The sequence below is a fragment of the Phaethon aethereus genome, assembly GCF_964289735.1.
Source record: "Phaethon aethereus genome assembly, chromosome: 2".
NCBI lineage: Eukaryota > Metazoa > Chordata > Aves > Phaethontiformes > Phaethontidae > Phaethon > Phaethon aethereus.
The window spans coordinates 147,465,041-147,491,200 of NC_138582.1; the positions used below are offsets into that span (position 1 = coordinate 147,465,041).

Below are 26,160 nucleotides of genomic sequence, written 5' to 3' on the forward strand. Positions count from 1 at the left end.
CCTGTGTTAAAAACTGTCATATCTAAAATGCTCTTTAAAAAAACTCAGGCTCAAGGGATTGATCCAGCAGGATACTTAAATGTTTGAAGCCACAAAAAATCTCTAATGCATTAGACAAAGGCTTTATAGGTGGCTGACTGTAGCTCTAGATGAAAGTTTGTCATCTTCACATATGTTATTATTCGGTATACCATGAACTGACAACTCCTGTATCTATTAGTAAGAGAATCATATGACTCATCTCACACGTAAAAGAACATTTAGTTGAGTGATACTTACTAAATCTGCCATGTTCACAACCGATTTAGCATAGCTGTTTGTATGGCCAACTGACAAGCGGTGCTTTTTACACTGTGAAACAAGCACAGACAGGTTACATATACAGACTTCAGAAAAATAAGCTCCACTTCCAAAAAAGCACTAAGTAAAAAGCAACCACATCAACAGTAAAACTCCCATGCAAGGTTTGGTCTCCTGTGCTGAATGGAATCTTAATAAGCAATAGTAGAAAATTGCTCAGAAATGCACATTACTGATATACTTTACAACAGCTGTTGTGAGGATCTATTAATTCCCATTTGGAAAGTACTCTAAGGTCTTTACTGAAAAATGCTATAGGAACAGGAACATATTGTTACTCTCTTCATTATCTTTATTACTGGCAATTTTTCCAAATGTCAATACAGAAATTAGCAACACAACTTCCACAGTTGAGATTTCTTTAGAGGTGTTACCCCGAGAGTGCCTGCATCCATGTTTTAATCTATCAGACTTTCTATTTTTTCCAGTTCTCTCTCTTAAGCTGTCTTCTGGATTTCTTCATGTACGATTTTACACTCCATAATGCCACAGTAAATGGTTCAAATCACTTTAGCAATCAAACTGCAATAGCACCTTTACTGAAATCTGTAATACAATGGTATAAAGATGACACTGAAGATAGCTCTCCAGGTACTCCTATTTGCAGACAAAACACTTATAAATGAGCACCATGGGTATGAAAGTCACACGTATCTTAGAAGAATTTAGGACAAAAGGGACAAGATTTTCAGAAATGTTTAACCATCTTGTGTCCCATGACACATGATTTTGCAGTGAAAGTTGTCCATATTTTCTGGAAGTTAGGATCTTTTAGTGGGCAAGAAGTGCCCAGCAGCTAAGGAGGGGGAAAATCCCCCATCAAGCAGTAATGGGGGAAAAACCACCAAAAATGAGGAAGTTACACTTACTAAAAAAGAGAAGCTAAAAATGGAAAGGATGAAATGAAAAAGCCACAAAATAAATGGAAAATGAAGCACATGAATGAAGGGAAATAAGTACACTACTCAAGTCTCTATCTGCAACTAAAACCTCAAACTTTAAGCCTCCAGCCTCTCTAAGCATCCTACAGAAATGTTTTCAGTATACTCATTTATAAGCCTATTTCAATGTTGGGGCTTTAGAAGCTTTATTCCATGACTGGAAGTAATGGTTTGGAGGAGCAGCTGAGAGGGCACCGCACCCCTCGCAGCAGCAAGCGGCCAGGCAGGCTGATGGGATGCAGCTGGCTCCGCAGACCAGAGGAAGAAGCACCAGGTTCATGGCTCCCTCTGGGAGCACCTGGGGAGGTTGAACGGTGAAAAGGGCTCCGACTCTGCACGTTGTCAGCTCCAGTTCATCTAAAGTGCCGCAGCTACTACATGCACAGAGAGTAATCCAAATACACACACACACTAGCCCAGGCTGTGGGGCCACTAGTCCAGAGCATAGGACACGCCCTTCTCCCAGGTGGAAATTATTCGGCTTCTTTGACCACGGATGTTCACTGGCATTTGCTTCAGAGAATAAATTCCTAAGTGGACTGACTCTTGCAGTAGCTCTAATTAACCAAAATTAGGAAACATCGTCCTTGGGGGAGAATCAGCCTAGACAGGTAAGGTCCCAAGGAGAAAGTTGGGGCTTCAGGTCTTCAGAATCAAACACAATGACACCAATTTAGGGAATTCTGCATCCAGTATTGTCCATTTTAATCCAAGAATTTACTGCTATGCTCACCAAACTAAGCTGATGGAGGAGTATGCTGTCCAAGGACAGTGGCACATTCCCTTTACACTCTGATGTCTGTTTTTGCCAATTTGGTATTGCTTGAGAGAAGCTGCACATTACAGAATGGATAGATAAAATGTACAGATACATTTTGATTTTAAAGCCATAAAAGACCATAAAATCAACTAATGTCCCAGTTGGAGGGGCATCACCAGTCTCTGAACTTTGTCCACTTACTTAAAGATCGAATCCTATTGTTTGTGTTTGACACTACAACATCTTCCACAAATACACTGTCTGGATTTGAAGACTGCAAGCGATGGAGAATTCACCATTTCCTTTGATATTGCTTTCATTCATTATTAACTATCTCCACTGACATAAATCTGTGCCTTTTTGCACTTGAATGAGCCTGGTTTTTCTTCAATACACTAATCTTTATTATGTCTCTTTCCACTACATGAAAGAGCCTATTTATTTTCTCACAAAGAAAGTACACAAGCTTAACAAAATAATTTTCTCTATATTGATTTGGTCATATCAAAAATATCTAGTCACTATTAATCTCTCCATTGTCAACAGCTGCTGCACAACTGCAATAACTGCATTATTGATTGCTCAGTGGCTATAACTAAGATAAGTGCTCAAGAAAGCCAGAAAGAAAATCATCAGCTTAAGTCACACTGACATTAGTTACTTTATGACACAAAGCTTTAATTTATAACCCTTCTTCCTGATACTCAGGTCTGGTTGCATTCCTGGTGAAACTACCTTGCCAAAATTCAGAAGCAACTTCATCAATGGTTAATGAGACCATAATCTCTTCTCTTAAGGGCATGCTGAATTTATTCTGACCATATATTGTTCTTCATTGTTATCCTTTATGGACCAAGTAAGACAATTTGATGTTAATAATTATAGGATGTTGAAGTGTGTCAGTCTTACCATTAGATGATCATTTACAATCATTAACTCAATGTATTTTGTTTCCTCTTCAACTTTATGTGGAATCTGACGAACCTACGGAGAGAGTACAACTGTAAGAACATCTAACACAGTACAGAGAAAGTGCAACTGGTAGCTAGAAATGGCTTCAGAAACCAAACTTCTCGCGCATACATTTTTCCTATTATCTTAATTCTGGTCTCAGATACTGATGAAACTTCTGGTGCTTAGTTGCATCATTTTACAAACCTTTCACCTCCATCAGGACATTTATATGACCTTAAACAATCAAATAGAGCCTTTCAACCCATCTAATCCCAAATTTAGTTTTTTTTAAAGAAAGAGAATCCCCAGTGGGGCCTACATCTCTAAATATGGCTTGTGTCAGTGATAAACTTTTTCTTTCATGGAGAAAGGGATCCCTCCTGCATTCTTTATGAAAAATCTCTGAAACAATTCCATTATTTATTTGCACACTGTTCGATTCACACAGTGAATGCAGTACTCACCTCCGTGTTATGCTTGCTTTGCATTTAGAAACGTTTATGACTGAGCTTCTTCACAGTTTCCTTGTTTTCCTGGATTTTCCAGGACAGTTATTACATCATTATGATTTCAAAATGCAGAGTAATGGCTAGGTTACAGAAAGGTAGTAAACCACCTGATATAAAGTAAAACGCTCAAGAATGACTTCTGAAATTTCTTCAGCATCCTTCTCACTTCTCTTTTGCCTCTGAGAGGCTTGCATTAGTTAGAGATGTTGAAGTCACCTTTCCCTCCCTCTGCTTTCTATATTTCGTTTTTGCCTGCACTGTTCAGTCCACCTGACCCTGCTCTGTCTTTACCTGTACTATTATCTGAGCTCTATTCCTAAAATGCAAAGAACTGCTGCTATCTTTCCAGGATACAAGCAAACATCTGCACTTAGTGGCTCCCCCACTTTAATAAACAGGGAATGAACTCTCAGTTTAGAATATTTATTTTAAATCAAAGTCAAGTGAGATGAAGTAGCTACTTGTCACCATTGCAACATAAACAAATACATAAATGTTTCATTAATTGTGAGTTTCTGATAAAACTCTATACTCAGAATGAAAGAAAATATTTTAGCTACTTTTTCATTTACAATTTAGCAGTGTTTAACAATTTTGTAACTCTTCAGGTAGGCAATGTTCAAGAGAACCCAACAATGTTTTGTCAATGTTAGATACCTCTTTTTGTAATAGCTGTATTGATATAGAGACCTCATACCACATCAGCAGTGGCAGCAGGACTCCATCTGGACAAATTAATTCAGCAGACACAAAACAAACTTGACGGTATATTACATATAAACAAGGATACTGGCACATACCTGCCTTTTACTTCTTTTATGTCTTGGCTTTACAACAAACTTCTGTGATGTAGTATTCATTTGCCAGAATTCTAAGCAGAAAACACAGGCAAATACACTGAATGATTACAAGAATATAGCCCAACAATTAGTGACCCTGATGCAGAATGACAGTAGTGTGGCATCCTTCTGCACATTAGATGCAGTAACAACTCCTTTTTTCAAGTTTCCAGCTACAAAGGAGGCAACGTTACAGATGCTTCCCAGTAACAGGGTTCTTATTAAAAACTCTACTAGTGATAATCTGGGTCTGCTGAAACAGATGATCTGTGGGTGTCACACTTCAGAAAGCACAGCAGATGTTCTACACCAAAACTTCACCAACACTGGGCATGTAATATTATTAGCACAGTGCTTCCATGGAGTGAATCACATTTTCAGGAACTCAGCAGACATTCACAGAGCTCTCGCAATAGCTACCTAAGTCAATAAGAAGAGCATGGAAGGCAGAATTAATTCTTTAAGACGATTATATTCACAAAGTAAAATGTTAGTTGGGAGAAGCCTTTATGAGATTTTGGCAACGTTCATTATCAATAGAGTATTCCTCCCTGCTAATCCCACTAGGTCTTTAATTTTTTAAACCTCTAATCATAAGCACCAAGTAGTTTATTCTTTTGCCAACTACCTTTCACCAAATCTATTACTAGCCGCTCACGGAGAGGTACGCATTGTAAATGAAGCAGAAGACAATACTTGCTCTCACCCTTTTAATTGTCCAAGTATTTTTCTGTCTTTAATTTTAGATTCATAGTCCCTGCCTCACTTTTCTCTATAGAACAGAAATCTCTTTCCTTATCTTGTATAAACATGTTTACTATTCACATAACCGCAAGAACATCTTTCTTTGAAACACGTAAATTCAATGTTTGCAGTTGCTTATTTTGTAATATCTTTTCCCGCTGCCCCCTCCTTTGTACTTTCTCCAGCTTTGCATATCCTTTCAGTCTCCAGGGATTGAAAACTGCTTTCAGTATTCCAGAGTGGTTTTATCAATTCTACAGAGAAGCAGACAGTACTATAGCAGCTGTGTGAATTGAGGGACTTCCAGTTCATATACTTTTGTACACAACTTCCGTTTGTTTTACAAAATCCTAAACAGTTCAGTTTCGCTGGTGAGGCAGGAAAGTTTCTCAGAGCTCCACCTTCCACCTGCTATACATCAACTGCACAATTTCTGCACAAGGTTCAAACAACAGAATTAAAAACAATGCCGATAAGAATTTGACAGGGCTGCCATATCATGAAAACACGAAGCTGAATTGCCCATCTGACAAAACATTACCAGGCGTAAGTGCTTATCTTAAGTAGTAGCTAGTAGTGGCTAGCTACTGATAAGACAAAGCAGGAAAGCAAACCATGACTAACTGGTATGGTCTTGGCTAAATCTTGAGGATTATACTGTCATTTTGATATGTGAAGTTTGCAGGTGTCTTTTAATGAAGGGCCCTGGACAATCATAGGCCCTTTGCTTAAAAATGTTTTCATGATTACATCACTGCACTAAGAATTTTCTTTACAAAAAGGACCTAAAATAAATTAAATCACATGCAAGGGTCTCTATTTATTGCTTAAAGACCTGCAGTCTCTAGAGCTTGCAATGATGAGAAACTAAATCTTGTTTTTTACAAATTTGTTTTTGATTATGCTTTATGTATCTTGATTAATTTAGCCTGTGTTCTAGTGCCACACAACTGGCTCTCAACCTGTCATTTGAGGCTTTATACCATCATTAATGAAACTGGTAAAAATACAACTTTTCAATCAATAAAATAATAACTTACAGTATGTTTATAGGGTCTCAGATAACTTTACCAGCAAATGCAATCGTTTTACCCACCACCGGAAGTCAGCCATCTCTAGAGGGGAATGATGCAGCCATTAATGTTAACACATTAACACACATTAACACTATGCTATAATTCACAAGCTGGATGAATTCACGCAGGGTGTATTTCCAGCCAGGGACCCTCACAAAAAAGAACATGACCAGCAAAATCACAGGAAATGTAGACTGCTGAGAAAGCCTAGCAGAAATTTTGATGAGAACATACTACCTTGAAAAAGTGTAATGAGGATTCAAGTAATCTCAAAAGAAAAGGACAGCTTTTATGCATTATTTGAAAAACAACACCTTCAACAACACAGCTTTGTCTAAGACCATGTCAGGGCACTATACATCTCAATACAGACTGCGAGAAAAAATACAGTCTACTAAATTATGAAGCCAAATGCTCTAAGCACGCCAAGTCATCCATCCAAGCTTTTCTTATTTAAAGTCCTCATTACCTCCTCAGACCATTGCAAAGTACAGTACAATTTATTCTTTTCTGCAATAGCTTCTTTTTTTTTTAATACCCAAGGAGCTAAAGAATGTAAAAAGTACATTGCTATCGAACTGTGGTATAATAGTGTGTGCTTTTACTATCACTGATATAGAGTAATCCCTATTACTTGATTTTTTCCCTTTCTAACGTCAATACTGAAGCTGATGATACAACCAGTCCATTCCTAATGCAGTGCTGAGTGGAAATTTTAGCTTACACATAGACTCTTTTAAAGATAAGAAGAAAATCTTGACATCAAGGAAGATCTCGTCATGCTAGGCAAATTGATAAATTGTGAGAGTAATAAGGAATATCAGAAATACCGATGACATAACCTAGCACAGCACTTGCTACTAATAATAATGATTCTGCTGTAGTACTTTAAAAAAAATCAGCCACAACAATATTATTAGCAATTAATTGCAAATATTGTTTAAAGAAAACAAAAAAAGGAAAAGTCAAGACAACAGTCAGCACTCTCCAGCCTGGCAGGGAAAAGGCAGTGCCAAGCAGAGACACTGGTAGGGCAGCATGTATGAGGAGCAAAGGTCTGCCAGGGTGTGCAGTAGGTTGGGGGATGAACGACAGAGCTCCTGTGGGCACAGGGATGGGGAAGCGGAGGTGGTGAGGACTGCTCTCATCCTCTGGAGCTATGGTAATGCATGGACAATAACTTAGAGATAAATCGAATAATCACAGAGAAAGAAAAATCATGGGATTCCTATTCCTATTCCTAGATATAATCTACTACATCTACCAACATTTTCACTACAAACCTCAGAAACACCTTTCCAAACAGTTTTACAAAATCAACTATGGTCATGTGGGAGAGCAATTGGTGAGTTAAAGTTTATTTCTTCATATATGGGATCCTAAACATAAAGCGATAGAAGATTAGTACCTTATACCTCTTAGCCACATTACAAATATCTGTATAATTAAGACCACTAGCACTCCACAATTAAATCTCCTTTTCAAACTCTTCTACAATCTTGGGATTCTAATTCAATCCAATGGCAACATCTTCCATTATGTCACAGGCCAGACTTCGTACAGCAAAGACAGCAACTATTTACTTGTTATCTACAGTAAAATCAAAACTGTACAAACATATCTGGATGAGGGCGGGGGGGAGAAACTGAAGTCCTATTTTGACAGTTTTTTTGAAAATCAAGAAGCTTTGGTGGAGGTGAAACTGGTGGATTATACTTGCAATTAATTCCTTTTCATAATTTTAAAAGCAGAAAATAATTTTATTCCAAAATCTGGAAAACATAAAAATTCACTATCAGGAAATCTTATAAGACAGCTGATAGATACCTGCTAAGTATTAGCTCTAGCAGTCTCCTACTTTAACAACCTGAGGCAGAATAATTATTTTAAACTCAGCAGTGGTTGTATTGTTTCCAACCTCTCAAATGCCATATCCTTAAGAAAGCGTGATGAAAGATGCACTTTATTATTTGGCCTTATGTTCAATAAATTTTTCTCATTACACTACCATCTTCACAAGTACAGGGGGTAACCATGGTATGTGTACATAGGAAGCTTCATGATACAGATGTTGACGTCCTGCACTGCATGAGCTTTCTGCGCTGCCCTTCCATCCCAACACCTTCTCCACCTTGCCTGGGCAATCACCAGCAGAGGACATGATGCACCAAGCTGGGATAATGTTTTTTTTTTTTTAGACTCAGAAAGATTCATTCTTCGAAACTGAAATCAAGGTGACACAATTGTAGCAATTTAGCAATTTCCCTTGTTTTTTCTAATTAGCTCTCTGAATGATTCTACTTCGCTTAACAACTAGCAAATCTGCACACACTGTGCTCTAGACAAGGACCCATCTATGCGCAGTGCCCAGCACCGTATGATCCCAGATCCAACTGTTACCATACGACAAACCGTTTGTAACAAGATGACTGGACATCTGTAAGTCTCATGAAGAAATTAGTCTAGAGGTGGTTTCTACCAAAATGACAGTGTCTATGAAGGTCAGCTTTATTTATCTAGGATATATTTTGTAGAGTAGGAAAATGCACCTGTAAAGCTGGCAAATCCTTGACAGAATGGGGATATGGCACAAAGACTGCAATTTCAGCTTCAATTAACAAGCCAACTTCTCAGCTAAAAAGTTGTTTTTTATAAAAACCTTTTCTCCCTCCACACACAATATAACTGTTTGTGGGGATTCATCACTACAAGCACTTTAAATCACTTCTGCCTCCAAACTCATTTGTACTGAAATGCATAACCCACACTACAGCCAGTACTGTGAAAGATGCTGAGCAGACTGGGGATGAGAGAGTCACTGAACGCTGACTGTATTTGGCAAGTTCTTGTCTCCCAGTCTTATGCTCACACTTCAGTACTCACCCTCTGTCTCAAAAAAGGAAAAATCCATGAAGAGTTACCAGCCACTGGCAATGTGGGGTTTATTTTCATCATCTTTAAGTCCTTTCCTTTCTTTTACAACTACTAGCTTATAATGCAGTCCATAGACTGCACAACTTGTTAAAAGAAACATACATCACAACATGAAGGTCTAGGAGAGGTTTGATTCATCGGATTCAGGGTTTTTTCAGTGCTTCAGGTTATTTCCCAGTGCTTTCAGTGTTTCAGATTCTTTGTTTTCAGTGCTTTTTTATTTCATCAGTAAAAAGAAAAGATATACAAATAAACAATATGCTATCAGAAGATTACCTATCAAATACGATTAATAAATTTGGCCTTAGACTAAAACAAGTTAGTAAGTCACAAATATTAAAAAATCATACCAGATGGCAGGTCATCCGAAGGAAATTCAAACAACTTGGATTTGTAAACAGAATGGAAATGGAAGTCATCCTGAAATAGTAAATAATTGCATGTATTAAACCTGGATAAACTAATCCATCTCATGAGCATTACACAGTTCCAAAGGTCCTTGTCATCCAACACCTACACTAGTGAACATGCAAGTTGCAAGGCACCATTACTCTACACTCTTCTCCTTTTCCCAACTGTCATGTGATTGTTAACACCACAGTTAATCATCTTTTACTTGAAACATCTGAGTACATCAAATGGAGTGCTTAAAGCTAAGCTTAAGAGAGCTGCCCAGGGAACATCTGAGAGTCATGGGAGCTGCTGAACTGGAGTTGAGGCCGAACAAGGAGAAGAAGGATGTAACAAATCCAGAGCAGGAACTTCCAGAGAAGGGGACAGGACACTCACAGGCTTCTCCTCCTGGCTCCAAGGGACCCTCATCACCCTCTGGTGCTGCACTGCTCTACATCCAAGTGTTAGGGAGTACACACATATACACATACCACTGCTCAATCTTTGGAGGTCTACTTTTGTCTGTGGTGATGGGAACTCACATATGAGGTAAATGAGTTGGGAATGAGAGGATGACCCTTTGGTCTCATGTAAGCCTTACGCCTACCCTGTACCCACAAATGTCTGTATTCAACAAACAACACAGCAGGGCTACTGTAAGTTCTACTTACATCTGAAGTGTAGTTTTCATCTGGCTCAATAAGGTAAGTATGGTTTCCATCATAGAACATCCCACTGTCAAAAGCATGAAATGTAAATACTGATTTAATAAACAAATACTAGTGCAACATGAAGTAAGTTTAAGAAGTTCATGTATTTTAAAAATCTAAATATTTAGAAAAGGAAGCAGTTAAAAATAGTTTCAGGAACGTTTCAGAATGTCATTCTGAGTCAATCTTTTGTTTCTTCGCTTCAGAAAGAAGTACAAAGGGCTTAACTGGCTCTTTTGGGTGTAGAGGGCTTTTTGGGGCATTTCAGCAATAATAGTTATGACAGATGGTCTGGTCTTTTTAAATTGAGATAGTTTAAGTTTATATTTCTAGGAAACAATAATGGCTATATGCACTATCATATCAATACAGACATTATATGATGTTCATGATAAGGAGATAAGACACGCCATCAGACAGGCTTCCAACGGGTTGTGGTGAAAAGATACAGAGGACCAAGCCTTTTGCCATACCCAAGGTTCCGGCAAAGTACTCATGATCTCTTTCTTAATGGCACAGTCTCCTCAGCCACAGAAATCTGAAGGTCATTCATGATACGCATACTGCTATGTATCTCAGAAAATCTGCCACCTTTCTTGTCCACACACAATCACCAATTTTTCATATTAAACTCCAACACACAGTTCAACTCTGAAGAACAAACCGAAGTGTTAAGGCTCTCTAAACAGGTGAAGATAGCCTGTGACAGTAACACTGGATGTTTTTGTATTACCACTCAAATGCACAGCAAAGGTAAGGGCCATTCCTGTGAGGATGTTTTCTGTTTAGTTCAGTTTTTACTAAACTTTACCTTAAGTTTACTTAGGTAAAGAAGGTACTGAGGTTTAGTCTTTAACATAATGCAGGATGCACAAGTGTGGGTGAATTGCACCTTAAAAGAAAGCGTTGATACAGACATTACTCTATAAAAGCATAAAACCAAAGGGCATTTCTTCTATCACTGTCATTCTGATCTTCAATCAGATCAGCATATTTTTTTAATAATTTTGCCTTTATTGCAGTGGCATGCATGGTTGGGATTAGGCTGTATCAGCATGTCCCTTTCAAAATGCCACTACTAAGGGCTTTAAGCTTGGCCATAAATATGAGCTATAAGTTCAAACTTGGCACATAGTACACAACAGCAGCATGAAAGCAAGATTATTTATTTATTTAGATTGCACTTTAGCAAACTTTTAGGCATTAAAAAAACTCTACCAGAATTATAAACAAGACCAGATATTTTTCTTTTTTCTCATGCAGCTTTTTTTTTTTAATCAGCAAAATTGATTTTGGTTCTGCACAGGACCAGATGTAGTCAGTAACATACCATCATTCTGTTCCTCACTACTAAGAAATATAAGCATATATTAAGGTTGTAAACCATTACAACTATTGATGAGCATACTTCTTTTAGGATCATTCACTTATGGGGTTAACCGTGTAGCATTCACAGAAGTAGCTTGGGTTGCTGCCTAACATACATCAAATGTGACCTACAATTTAAAGCTGTTTCACCTTTCAAATTACCTGTGCCTATTCTTTAGAAATAAATACTGTCTACACATCTTAAGATAAATATTCTAGCACCTGCTGAAGCTTCTGTGTCTGGGAATAAGATGAGATTTGGGAACATCCTGCAGTTCTTAATCAGGTAAAACTTCCTTCCCTCTAACTGCAATTCTACTTAAGCACAGTTTGCAAGACGAAGCACTATCAGCAAATGGCTTCTCGTGCGACTGTCGCACCCAGCAGCACTGACTTCTGATCAAGTCACTCAACAGTGACAAGAATAATAGTCACTGCTGACCTACAGATCTGACTTGCCCACTCAAAGTGTTTATGGCTCTTTTCCGACCAACTTCAATGGTCCAGTGCTCCGTAAACAAATCACACACCCACGGATGTGTCAGAGAGAAAGCAACAGCAAAACACAGGCCATTTCAAAAACCTGGATTTTGTTTATGTATTATTCTTGAAACAAACAAATTTGTAGTCGTGGAAGTCCAATTTGCAGTAGTAACAGCAGTTTTTATATTCACCACCAGTGGGCAGCAAAATCATAGACCAACCTGGTGTCTGCGTGATTCGCGTTGAAACAGGACTGCAAGTCGTGCCTCACTATATAGCTTGTTTATATCCCAGCAAGCAGTGTTTTGCATTCGAAGTTTTTTGTGTTAACTCATAGGAAACTGTGATTACTGCATATCCCACAGAAAACAAACACAAAAAAATCCTAACAAAATGGCTCGCTCAGAGTTAAGGTTGCAGAGATACATGTTTCATCAGCAAAGTCATTATGAGAAGAAATTCATAATTTTAAGTATTCTGTTAGCCAGTCATGCGATTAATTTAACTAATAAAAGGAAGACTACAATATAGACATTACCAACAGAAGAACTCATAAGTTATGATTAAAAAACCACAACATTTTTTTAACATGTATGAAGAATTCTGCTGTTACTGGACAAGATCTAGGGGTACTAATAAGTAAGAAAGGAGATTAGCATAAACTTTGGGAATATGAAGCTTATTATTCTATTAAAAGCATCTGTTCTGTCTTACACACTTCCTAAAATTCATGAAAGCAAAGCTCCTGCCCTGCAGATCTTATTAGAAGAAAACTCTCCCCAGCTTCGCTTATTCCAGCGAGACGCTCCAAACTGTGGTTGGAGCGAAGGAGCTCTGATTGTCAGTGTGAGTTTCTAGTACTTAACATTTAAAGTCGACTGTGGAGGAGCTAGCTGTAATGATGGAGATGCAGTGTCAGAGAATGTGAGTTTAATACAGCTCAGAAAAACACTACTTTCTCATACTGGACGCTGGAATTACCAGCCTGCTCTAGTAAGCTTCGTATTGCATCTTGCGTGAAGGATAGCTGCTGAAACTTTACTGTATCAGAAAAAGGGAAAAAAAAAAAAAAAAAAAGATACCTCTCAAGGGAGAGCTGAATTATACAGGGGAAGAAAATGCATCTTCCATCATGTAACTGTGTCAGAAAGGACCAATTCGCATATCAGGCAATTTAAGAATACAGAGCAGTAGGAAGGTCAGTTGGTCTTAAGAACAAACCCACAAAAGGAGGGCAGGAAAAGACACATGCTGGCTCTCCTTCCTTTCTGCTTTTTCTCCTAGGAGTTAGAAGGGGCCAAGACCTAATGGATCATTGCTAATGGAAGCCATGCTCAGGGTGGCTCAGGATGCATTAGGATGCTACTATTTTTAGGTTCGCTGTCCATACAGAAACTGGACTCGTGTTTCTTAAGCTGCTCAACCTTGATCATAAAAAAGATCAACACAGCCGTAAATCAGACAAGTGCAAGGATGACAAGTCTTCTCCATGCATTGTCCCTCTTCCTAACAAAGAATATGCAAATACAAAAGAAAGACACTACTTAAAGGTGTGTACTTATATGGCTGATACCAATACTACAGAATAGTGGGAGATAGACAGTAAGCTGAAGAAGATTTCCATCAGCTAAGCCCTGCTTCCTCAGAAAAAGGCGAAGCTCAGGTAATCTCCACACAGGCTCGCTTGCTGCCATAACTTTGCAAGCTGATCTCGGTATCAAAAGTGTTGAGATCCCATCATTCCCAGATTCAACAGACGCTGAAGTTGCTCGGTTGCTCGGAAAACCTGACTAGCTTCTTTCAATAGTGCCAAAACTAGACAGGTCCAAAAGCTGTATAATCAATACAGCTCCATGTGATCTTCAGATAACAGACACTTTAATTATATTATCACTAAAATGATGTACTTTAAACAAAATATTATTGCACCATTTTATATCCTTTCTTCCAGATCTTCCAAGATTTTACTATATCAAAGGTATTACTCCATGCACGCAGCTTAAGGTCAGTCATTCTGTGAAGAAAATGGATCAGAAAAGAGAAACTCTAAACCAACACTTTCCTTTGTAAAAAGAGTAGAAAAGAAATATAAAATACATCATTGTATTGTGTTCAACAGAACACAATTTCCCAATGGTTCACATCAATACTAGCAGTGGTTTTTATTCTTGTAGAATAGGATGTTTTCAGCTACTTTTACTCTTCTATTACTATAACAAATTATCTTAAAACAATACCTGGCCACTGTCAGATGTCCTCAGTTTAAAAAAAAAAAGGAAAATAAATTTTCATGCTTTGTCAGCTAGTTCTGAAAACAAACAAACAAGGCTTTTGCAAGGTTCAAATTAAACCCATTTTTTCTGAAGATTGTTGAGCACTTAGTATTGGTGACAAACTAGTAAGGAAAATAAATAGCACTTATTTTACTATAAACAGCTTTATTTTGCTTAAAAGACTAATAAGCAAAGGCCAGTAAAAACAAACCAGCAGACTTACTGTAATCCATGGCATGTTGACAAGGCAACAAATGATACAGGATTTCCTCGAATTTCTCCCTGATAATAGCAATGTTCACCCCCCTGAAATTGGAAATTGAGACTGTAAATCCACAGGACATCCCACAGTATCACACTCCATCCTGTCAAACACTGCTTTTTCATAAATACATTGCCAACCCACTGACATGGCACCAAGAACTGACTATCACTCACAAAGGTGTTCATCCCACCTCTTTTTATTAGCCATGGTTTGGTACCTAGACAGACATCATCATTTCAACTCTCTCCACCAAATGAAAATATTTTCAGTGTGAAATCCCTGGCATCCTGAGACAAGGTTTCAGGACAAATTACTCCAGAAGTGCTCATCTTTCTTCATTGACTAGGAAAAGAGTTGGCAATAGGGGGCTTAGACTCAACACCTGATCTGCACATAGCTACATGGGACAAGATGAACTCTGCTCTCAGGGTAAGGCAATTTCCTACTTCTGAGGAGAAAAGTATGAATAATAATAACACTTGATTAAAAAAGAGAACAAATCAGAAGTGCTTACTAGTGCTCCAACACTAATGAAAACTTTAAGTATAGCCAAGCAGCAAAGGAATAAAATGAAAATTATTATTTGCCTCTTCTCTTCTACAAATAAAATACAAACCTTTCAAATCAAATCCAGAAGACCTTACTAAAAACATCCCCCCCCCTTAGTTTCACAGAAGTCACACCTATAGTGAAGTAAGGCCTACTGCACATGCACTGAATGTATTCAGTATTGCACAATATCAGTATTTGTAGGCAAAATTTGAAAAACAATTCAAACATCCCTTAAATTCTCACTGCCACTCTACCCTGCAGAGGAACTTACCTTTTAGTGCCTTGCCAAATTCAGCTATGTCTGTTGGTTAAAGGACTATGAAGAAGACTTTCAGTGCCTTTTTTTTTTTAAAGCAACACTTTACTATTTGTATTCCTAACCAGCAAATGTATGAATAATCTACCTAGCCTAATGTACCCAGCCATGTGAATATTTATGTCTGTTCACTGCAGGGAGGGAAAGGCATTACAATTACTGCTTTTTCAGAAGCCAGCAGTCACTTGCATGATACATAGCACAGTCATTTTAGACATCTGACATGAAATGCTCTTGGATTTTATTTTTCAAATGCGGAAAAAAAAAATTAATCAAGTCGAGGCAAAAGGCAAGAAAACACATAGAATATGTTGGTAGTTTTGTCTTTTGATCAGGAAATCCTGTTTCGTTTTCTACAATCTGCAATTTTGTTTTTGAAAGCAACTACGAAGTATGGATGCTTCTGTTTTGAGGTGCTCTCCTTAAGAGAGTATAGCAGCCTGTTTGTCAGAGCATGGCTGCTCGCAGGTGAAGAGACCTGATCTCAATCTGAAAATTATTATTCCTCCTCAAAATCATCTCTGGAGCATTCATGCATGCCATGCTGCTGCTGAGCCCCAAAGCACTCAGCGCAGGTTGCAGCCGTGGTGACCAGCACCAGCAGCAGCGCTACTGCTACGCCTGATCCAACACACTGCGACTCTGACGCTACTTGGCAGGCTTGTTGCTTCACTCTGCGAGCAGAACTGTGGCATACCTTCTGTGAAAAGTGTTACACTTCTCCCCCCCCCCCAATTTCTTTCAGTCTCATTATTTCCTCTCTTTTACATGGCACTTCTTCCTTCCACTTGCTGCAGTTGCAGCAGCCACCTCTGCTGCCTACCCACCTCAGCATCTTGTTCTCTGTGTATCTGGTACAGATACGGAACACCTTCACCAAACTGACCTGCAGAGTGACCATCATGTTACCCACCACAGGCACCTCTCTACTAAGATGTCTGCAGGAAAACACTACTGGAGCCACACAGGTAACGTTTGACAGGCTGTGCTGATGTTTATCTGGATCATGTCCGTGAGAAGCTCCAGGGCTGACCTCCCATACTAGGTTACAGTGAGTGTCCGGTGGAAGACGTATGACCCTTCATCCTTGGACCAGCATTTCTCAGGACCATTAAGCAATGGGACTCTGATGGGGGACGAGTGAAAAGATGGTTTGAATCTCTGCTTTGCACTCTCATACATTTTAGCCACCAAGTTACATGGGATTTTAGACAGACATCTTTGTTTTTCCTGAAACCTTGTCTCATTTTCTCTATTTTATTCTCCTTTTTTTCACCTACTTACTTCCTGTATCTTAGTTACTTTAAGTTCTCTTCATTTGAGATTTTCTTTCTTTCAGTCTGTAGGATGTCCCCCCCTACAGGATCACAGTACTGCTTAAGGCTTTCAGGTCTTCCCGGAATATATGAATAAAAAGTAAACGAAGAGACACTTCAGTAAGCTAATAACAAAACTAACAGTCAAACTATATGGATGCGATAAAACCTTATGAGTAATAAAATACTCCCTAAACAGGACTCTTGCAGTAGTGTTCCTGTAAAAGAAATAACTGGAGTAAGCATATGAATATGGCAATAATCTCGAAAAGAGATTAATAGGGAATTGTACAGAGTTCTAGCTGTGGAACGAATTTGGAGTAATTAGACAAATTGGTTTGCTCTCAGAAAACGTAGTTAATATGTACCAGAAGTAGAATCTCAGGCTCCACTAGTTGCAGAACCATGTCTTTGTAACTAGGAGAAACATCTTTTCATACTAAGAATCCAAGTGGGTGGCTCAACATTGTGTTTTGATCTTCTTAATGAGAATCAAATAAATGCCCTGCCATGACAGTACCTCCAAATTAATTCACAGTAATAAATCCATGAACAAATTTTTATGCATACAGATCTAGAAAAGAAAAATGTAAGAAAACCAGCTCTAAATTCTTGCCTAGGAAAAACAAAACTCAGACACACAAATTCTATTCTATTTAATCAAATCAATTCAATTAATTGATCTACTGAAGTTCACAGTAATTCTGGTGGAAACAGAAAAATAACTCTGATCTCTGTCTCGGGGACATATTGTTACCAATAAAAAACATTTACTTGTACATGCTAACATCTGGGGGATGTTTTATACACATGGACTTATGTTCCTACCAACATAATGTAAGTCACCTCAAACCAGTTAATAAAATTTACAGGGTTTAAATGAAAATAGCTTTTTTCAATTACTTGATGCACTAGTGGTGTGGGGGGGGGGGTTCTAAAAAGAGCTTTTCGGTGTAAGAAATCCCACTGTAAGGATACTCTTAAATGAAATTCTGAGGATTGTTATAACCTCAGAAACTAATTAAGAGGTGATGCAGTGAAACCAGATGGCACTAGCACTAGATGGGTCTGGGAAGAGCAATTGCTTAGCACTCCTTAACAGTGTCACAAACGGACAAAACATGCCAGTAACATGGCACATAGTGGGGAGGGTGCAAATTGTATATCGTACTTTTGGGAGTCTCATTTTCAACAGTTCACAAAACCCATGAAGAGAGAAGCACTTAAAGCTACAAAGTCTGGGACTGGTTCTGTACTGAGAGTCAGAACAACTGAAGGGACTCTACAGGTCAATGTTTTCTGTAGAGCACATGTAATTTTGGACAAGAAGTTTACTGTCATTGCCTCCCTGTACTGCTGAGGCTGAAATCCTGTTGGTTTTGACAGGTACTAAAGCTCCTTTATAGCAGTTGCTGTAATAAAATACACCGTACTACAGGAAGAATCACAGTATATGGGAGATCTAAGACCACCAAAAGACTAAACGTAATCATCACACCTATCTTCCTTTACTCTGCTCTTGGAAACATTCACTGAAGGACTCAGGTTGTCTCTCTTCTATATTGGTATCTGTAGCAGTGAGACAGGAGCTGAAAAGAAAAAAACCTTAATTTTCCCCTAAAAATATTCTGATACCATATGAATATTAAGACTTCCCCAAAGAGCTGAAATTAGCACCGTTACTGCCAAGAACAGTTCAGGCCAGAGCATCAAGGGTGTTTTGTGAAGAGCTGTTGGCTTCCTGTAGCTATTAGAGCCCCTCTCTGCTCTCTCAAATGCCAGCAATAATTGCCCACCTCAGCAAATCAAACCTCCACACTGGCCTTTGTCAGCTACTAGAGAACGGTTCAGTGTTAAGACGAAGAGGAAGTAAGACTGCTCTTTTAACATATGCCAGCCATCAGTGTGAGCCGCACATTTAGCCTTTCTGCTCTAAAACTGAACCTGGCCAGCGTAGGCTCTGGGAGAAAATTAGGCTAAATATCATCTCCCATGAGACAAGGTCAGCCCAGTGACAATGCCTGTGACACAGGCCTGCAACAACACACACACACACACACACACACACTCACTCACTCACTCACTCACACCACATCCAAAGGCAGTCTAATGCTACAGCAGAGAGAAGTTCAACGTTTTTGCCTCCACAAGGCGCACAGCCACTGTTCATGCTGTGGCTAGCACGAAGCAAAGAAGATTTTCTGCCAATGCCTGTGGCACGTGGTTGTCTGTTTCCTCAGTTCAGTAAATTCTCCTTCCTTCATGAAACGTCTCAGCCTTACCGGTGACTTCCAAGAGCAATATAGAATATACAGATGTTTAATAGGAAGTCTATTGATTTGGGGAGCTAAAAATGTAATAACATTCTAAAAAAAAAAAAAAAAAAGAAAAAAACCAGAATGACCTCAGGGTCAATTAAAAGAAATGAATCACTATGATAGTGGTCAATTTATGACTTAATCTTCATCTTGATGCTTAAATTGGATATTTATAGCAAAATCCTGAATCAGGGGTATCTTGTCCTGTGAACTGCTACAGCTCCTCGCCAACCAGCATGCAACCCTTTTTGCCCATGTCAGTCTGAGTTTCTCTGCAGCCTGTCTGGGTAGGTAGTGTGGCAAAGATACTAAAAAATGAGAAGTCAGAGATGTTAGCAATGCAAGTAAAAACCATTTGTATCCTTTGAGATAGTTTGTCCCAGCCCAAAGAGGCATCAGCTGCTGAGTAAATACAAAGGAGATGAAAAAACCACATTAACTGATATTCACAATGAAGGGGCGGGAATAAGTAAAGCAAAAGAACAGCCATGACAGTCAGTGATGGCAGCAGTTCACTCTTCTCTGCAGTCTCAGCAAAGAAAGCATCTGCTGACCATACACTAACAGTATTTCTTATTCACCTCAGAGACACTACGACCTTCCCAGGGGAGGAAAACTAAGGATGCACATTCATCTGTTTTCAAACAACACCTGACATCAGATGCTTAAGTAAGCAATTTTCTGCAATTAGGAGAGGTGCTGGCCATTAAAACTCACGCTACACTCAGGCACTGACCCTAAAATTAATAACTTCCTTTTTCCAGCAGCTACATATTCCCATTTTAAAACTCATTAATCCAAAGAAAAGGAGATTACTGGTCTAGTTCAGATCCTAGTAAAACAGCTCCCTCTTTCCTTGCAGCAGAAAGCTCCCAAAAGGCCAGCTAACAACCATGCCACCATTCTGTGCCAGATAATGATTAGCTTTCTAAAGACCTACCCATTCCAGGGTCACTAGTTTTAAAACTGCTTCCCTAGTAATCACTTAGGTCTATTTAAAAATTATTGATGCTTGCAAAAGTTTTGGCCAGCGGTAACTAAGACTGCCTGAGAAAGAACAACAGGAGGAGAAAATGAACATCCTCTCACTGACTTCTATGGCACAAAACGACTTGCTACGGATGGGTTTCTATCTGTAAACAGAAAAGTCAGAATGGTACTTTGACCCATGTAACCACATCACGAGAAAATCTCCTTTAATTGATATGTGCTTCAGCAAAGGCGGGGGCCCGGCTGGCGGGGCTGCGCTGTCCGGCAGCAGAGCCCCGGGCTCAGCCCTTACACAGCTCAGTAACAACTCCAGGGACCCCGGCACCACCTCTTTGCAGAGTAGGTCTCCGGTGCCCTCCCCTTGTAGAAGGACAGCTGTCACATGCACCCACAGAACTCAGAGCCAACATGCTGTTGTGACATTAGGTTAGAACGCTACTTCAGGTTCTGAAATCAGACATATGGATTCCAAAATTAGAACAAAGAATCACTGCTTCTAAGGCTTCTCCACAAAATGCCCATGTTTATAAGACCGTTGGCAGCACTCTTAAAAAACATAGGCACACGTATACGTGACAGGATCCTGCACACAGGTGACTCGCTCCAACTGCCATTGGTGACTCATGGAAGGCGCTTTCAGCAGATGGCGTGTGCTGTCAGCCCAGCTTCCCGGTTTGGAGGCCAAATGAGGTTTGTGTTTACTGCCCAGTAGCTATGAGAGAAGATGCTCCACGAATGTAGCTGCAGGGTGTGGACAGAGAGCTCATGCCAGTGCAATGCCATCTGGTCTGGGAGCTGCCTTGGCATCTGCTTGGGAAACAGCCTCTTGATTTGCCTTGCCTTACCTTGGTGTTAGATAAATTTAGTTTAATGATCAGCTACCGGATAAAGAGGAAGCAGAGGAGAAGAGGGTTGGTTACCTCTCCCTGCCTACTCTGTTGTCTTTAAGTTGCCTCTTGTAGCAGTGCCTAGTGTCTCTGAGTCATGGCATACAAGTAATTTTAATTACAGTCATTTTGCCCCATTCTTGCATGCCTGTACACAATGAAAAGGGAGCAAACCTTTCAAGGTCTATACAAAAAATCTTTATAATCTACCCATACTAATCTGTCACATCAGTTCATCAGCCTACCTCAAGTCTGAAGCCAAGTTATAAGCACGTGATGTACAAGATTACTATAAACACAACACAGAATATGAGATGTGGGCATGCACCTACAAGGATACCAATCAGTCAGAAGAAGATAAAGTTCTGAGTAAAACAGAGAAAAATACTAATTAGGTTTCCTTATTGGCTCATTGTTTCTGAATGACAGAAACCTCTCTTTGAGTGAGAATTCACAGAGCTTGAGACTGTGTCTAGAAACATTAACCTACTGTGTATAATACAGTGCCAGTTCGGTATCCATAGGGAACAACAGATGCGTCTAGGCAATAAACTATTTACAGAAGTCAAGATCAAGTAAGTAAAGATGTCAAGCTAAAGCATAATGAAGTCTTGGATGGAAGTGCTCTTTCAGAAGTATGGCAGCTTCAGTTTGCTTAGCTTAATTCCCCCTCAAAAGGATTAAGTTAAACCCAAAAAGATACTTTTATTTTTTAATAAGAGCATCTACAAAGGGATTTAATGTTCTTTAATGTTATAGCAGCAGTTAATTTCTCTTAGCTATACTCAGTCCTTGCACAGTCTGAGTTTACAGAATGCTTCGTAGATGCCACTCTCTGCCTATGTACGCTGTATGTTGTAGCTTATGGTAAATAACTCATGAGGTGCACAAAGTCTTGGCAGGACTCTTCTGCAAATTCAAGCACTGGACTGCTGCCTTTCCTCTGGGGCATATGAAAACTGCAGCAGAAAATACTCAAGAGGTGACTCCTGATGGTCACAGAGGCACCTGACATCTCACTTCAGCAGAACTAGGGCTTCATCACTGGGGCCCACATCCACAATGATGGGATATATGTTTTAAGCTCTTGATGGTTTCCACTTTCTGACAATTTTTTCTCCTCCAGGACTAGCTAAAACCACTGGATTTATTTTTTTTATGTCATAAAGAAAAGGAAGACAAGATAATTAAACCTGCAAGATCCTACATGAGTCACAATCTGAGCTTCATTCTAGTGTAGTATATTCAAAAACATGGCCTGGGAAGGACTCCTAATATTGAAAGCTGCCACTTTCAATTTCCTCCTTCTTAGTAGCAGGATGTATGTAGAAAGTAAGCTAGTAATAGCAGGAAGATAAACAGACATTAAAAAAATGTTAATGCAAATGTACATTACAAATGTCAGCCTGAAGAACCATTAGGTCAGGCAAATGCATTATACACAATGGCTGATAATCTTGCCCTAGTACCCCCCGAGAGGATGCTATGTTTTACTAAACCCCAAAGGAACTGCCTTCATAATTCAAACAGTGCTAAAACAGGAAAGTGAGATGTTTCTCAATGCCTATCGATTCAGTACGGCAGCATGACACTGCTGGAAAAAAAAAAAAGATGTCCAGTGTAACTGAAAACACACAGAAATTTAAAAATGTGGTCAACTCTTCATCAGGGTGCATATAGTAACATTAATTCTAGCCAAAATCCAGGGGAAGTAATTTGACTGATATATTCTGCAACTACAGTTCCCTTTGCAACGGCAGCATCCTGTAAGGTATGAACCATACAGTCATTCCCTGTTCCACTACTACACTCTGATCTTCTCCTTCTTGTGGAACTTTGAACTTATGAACTCCCATCACATAGCAAAAACACCTATAGTTAGTTCCTAAGTGAAAGAAGCTGTCATTTGTTCTATCTGATTTCATCCCATTTTTATTTACTCCATTGGTCAAAGACAGCCAGTTCTCCATCTGACCTTTCTGTGCACTGTAATGCTTCCTTCTTTTGTACTCCTAGCAAATTTCATTAATATACACATACTTTTTTTTTTTTTTTTACCTAAGTCATTAATGAAAATAATGAAAACATTTGACGAAAGCAGTCTGAATATCAACCTTGCAGGAATTCCCTGCTAAACTGTGTCACTCACAGACTCCCCATCAGCTCTTCTTCGGCTAGTTTATTGCTACCACTAAAAACTAGATTATGGCCTAGATTTACTAATAATTTGCCATGAGGCAAAGAGAGCTCTGCTGAGGGAGTAGGGGAGAGCAGTTCTGACGACATTATGGGAAACTTTATTGAAAATCTTCTCTCAAACAAGCAAGAGAGTGATTTTTCTGGTACCAACAGCTTCTCCAATCTCCAGACACAGATGAAAAAGCCCTGCCAGAAACAGGCATATTTAAGTCCTGCATTATTTACGATTTGTTCCTTTTCAGTTTCTTCTCTCCCCCAGGGGCTCATCACCAGGTTGTGCAAGCTCTGGGCTGTACGTGCACGCACAGCTCCCCACCAGCCTTAGGCTCCAGCCTCCCAGGGCAGAGCCTGCCTGCGCTCCCCTCCCAGCCGAACTGGCACTCCAGTTTTCAGGAAGAAAATATAATTGTTCACAGGAATGCCTGTTTAGCATACCAACTTCTCTGGCAAGTTGAAACGCCTTCCTCTTTGGTTACAAAATTGTGAGTTATCAAAAGCTGAAGAAAAATTAAAGAGATTCTTCTACGGAGCTCAGACAGTGGATGCCATTAAAACTGGAAGATGCTGGTGGAAGCACCTTGCTATAAGATTGGAATCGTACCAGTCAATGATTAAAATGACATGCTCACTGTCTCAGTGTGTGTGCTGGCTACACTGCAAATTGTTGTAGCCTTATGATCAGTTCGTACCTGTGGCGACAGAGCAAAATGTTGGAATGTTATTTGGGATAAAGTCTCAGACACAGACATTGCCCTCAGTCAAGGGACTGTACCTTAACAACACCTTGAGCAGACCAGATTTGGAGGAGAGTGTTTAACAGAAAAAGCAACATCCATCATGTCAAGGGTTCCCAGCCCTCTCTGGCTTTTCAAGATTTTAATATTTTTCTCCCTTCTATATTATTTTCCTAAATAAGGGCATTTAAAGAGCCCTTCAAATACATATCATGCCACACACAAGCTGAGACTTTAATCACAGTAAGGCAATGAAGAACAATACTTTTCCCCTCTTGTGCACGGCATTAAAATAGCTGTAAGGTACAGTATCAGGTATTTTGCACACACTACCAGCTAAACAACGCACATAACAAAAGGAAATAATGACTATTTTTGCAAACTACGGGCTCTGCTTTTCTATGCAGCATTAAAATGCATTTGCCCCACAACCCTCATTCCCCAAACTGCAGTGACAGCACCTCTGATAGAGCATGAGGCCACGCTGGAACACCCCAGGTCGAGAAGACGGCCATGGGCGGTTTGAAGGAAGGCACCAGGCACGGTGCTGCCTGCACTTGCTGCCGCACAGGCAGTAGCTGAGCACCACCGGGGCCAGCAATATGGCTCAGCACAGCCTGGGACACAAAGCCACAAGGCAATCTCAAGTCACAAGGCAAGTTTGGACAAAGCTTCTTCATCAACACTACAATGGAGAAAAACAGTACCTAGCATTTAATATCACTCTGCTTATGTTGTTCAACGTCACCATGATTATGAATGTGCTGTGAAGTAAAAGCAAAAAGCAATGTTATTTTATGCTGTGAACACTCTTGCTGTAATTTTGTGCCCATAATACACATACTGTGTTTATACCTTAAAAATTTTAGGATTGCCTATGAAATATACTTCCTTCTAGCTATATTTAAACACGCCATCAAAAATTCATGGCATTTATCTACCACAAGTTCTCTGACTGGGATCTGAATTATTTTCATTGCTTAATGTTTTTCAGAAAGCAATTTTCTAAGAACTCATAGAATTGTCCAATGTTTTGGGGGAATACAGGCAGAAATATTTATTTCTACACTCTCCAAAGAGGGAAACTGAAAGAGTTTATATGAGAAAATGTCACTGAATAGATATCAGTTGTTCCTTCTGAGGGAGAAAAATCCAGCAATGTGAATTACTCAGCACTATAGCTGTTTTTTGCCTTTCATCTCACTGACAGCATCAGTGACAGATAGCCCAAAAAAGAGAGAGAGATATATAAAAGAACACAGAGATATACTGCAGCAACACTAAGTATACACAAGTTGAGTATTTATGTGCTGTGAGCATAGGATGATCTGGGCTGACACAATCAGGAAAAGGCAATGCACGAAGGGTTTTTCTCTTTCTTATTAATTGATTATTCTCTTTGCTATCAGAGGGAATTTAGGCCAATACTGCTGCTTTCCTAGCAGTTAGAGACATGATCTAAAGTAAAAGGGGGGGAAGAGAACACCAAAATAATTCAAAGATCTACCTCCTTTTGTTTTTCTTAAGCACTGCACACTGCTGCTGTTTTAATAAGAATGTCTTAGGTGCTGCCCAACTGTGCCAGATCAACAAGATCTCACAGAGAAAGCTCTCTTCTGCAGCTGCTAAATGCTGGCACCCTGCAAAAGCATGTGTAACGTTCCACCTTCACAACGGTCCAATGTATTAATGAATTATGCAGCAATCAAATGTAATTTTACAATAAAAGGGTGTGTTAAACTGAGGACTCTCCTCCCTATAAAAATCCCTTTGCTCCTTCGAAGTGGCATTTTTAATGATCTGAGTGTTCTTCCCTTTCCCTGCCCTCCTCTCCTCTCTGAAGCATCCTAAGCAATGGCAGAAGATCCGTACATATTTTACAGTAAACGAATTTTTACTGGGAGGGGACGTGGAGATGGAGAGGAGTGGCAAAAGTAGTTAACTCCACATCAGGTAAGAGCCAAGGCAGGCGTCTGCTTCACAGAGACACTCGTGCCTGTAACATCCCCAAACGGCCGGGTGTACCTAAAGCCGCCTTCCCCCCGCGATTCAAATATCCTGTATTCTCCCAGATTGCCGGTGGCACAACAGCAGCACTGACGCCTTGCGTGGTTGTGCGGTATTCCTGCACTGAGAAATGCAAGGGGGAGATAGATATAGATAGATATAGATATATAGAGAGAGATGTGTGTGTGTGTGTTTTAAAATATACCTCTCCTTACGTCACTAAGAAGGCCAA

At 39.5% G+C, this 26,160-nt stretch overlaps 1 protein-coding gene across 1 annotated transcript in view; it reads right to left on the reverse strand.

The window, feature by feature from the left end:
- The window catches only part of ADAM22 (ADAM metallopeptidase domain 22), a 137,483-nt gene that overhangs the window by 44,041 nt on the left and 67,282 nt on the right, over nucleotides 1–26,160 (reverse strand). The window contains exons 5-10 of the mRNA XM_082015337.1: nucleotides 14,568–14,650; nucleotides 10,182–10,245; nucleotides 9,468–9,537; nucleotides 4,325–4,395; nucleotides 2,971–3,045; nucleotides 280–351 (exon numbers count right to left, since the gene is read on the reverse strand). Coding sequence (XP_081871463.1) covers nucleotides 280–351; nucleotides 2,971–3,045; nucleotides 4,325–4,395; nucleotides 9,468–9,537; nucleotides 10,182–10,245; nucleotides 14,568–14,650 — 435 coding nt within the window. The remainder of the gene's footprint in view (nucleotides 1–279; nucleotides 352–2,970; nucleotides 3,046–4,324; nucleotides 4,396–9,467; nucleotides 9,538–10,181; nucleotides 10,246–14,567; nucleotides 14,651–26,160) is intronic.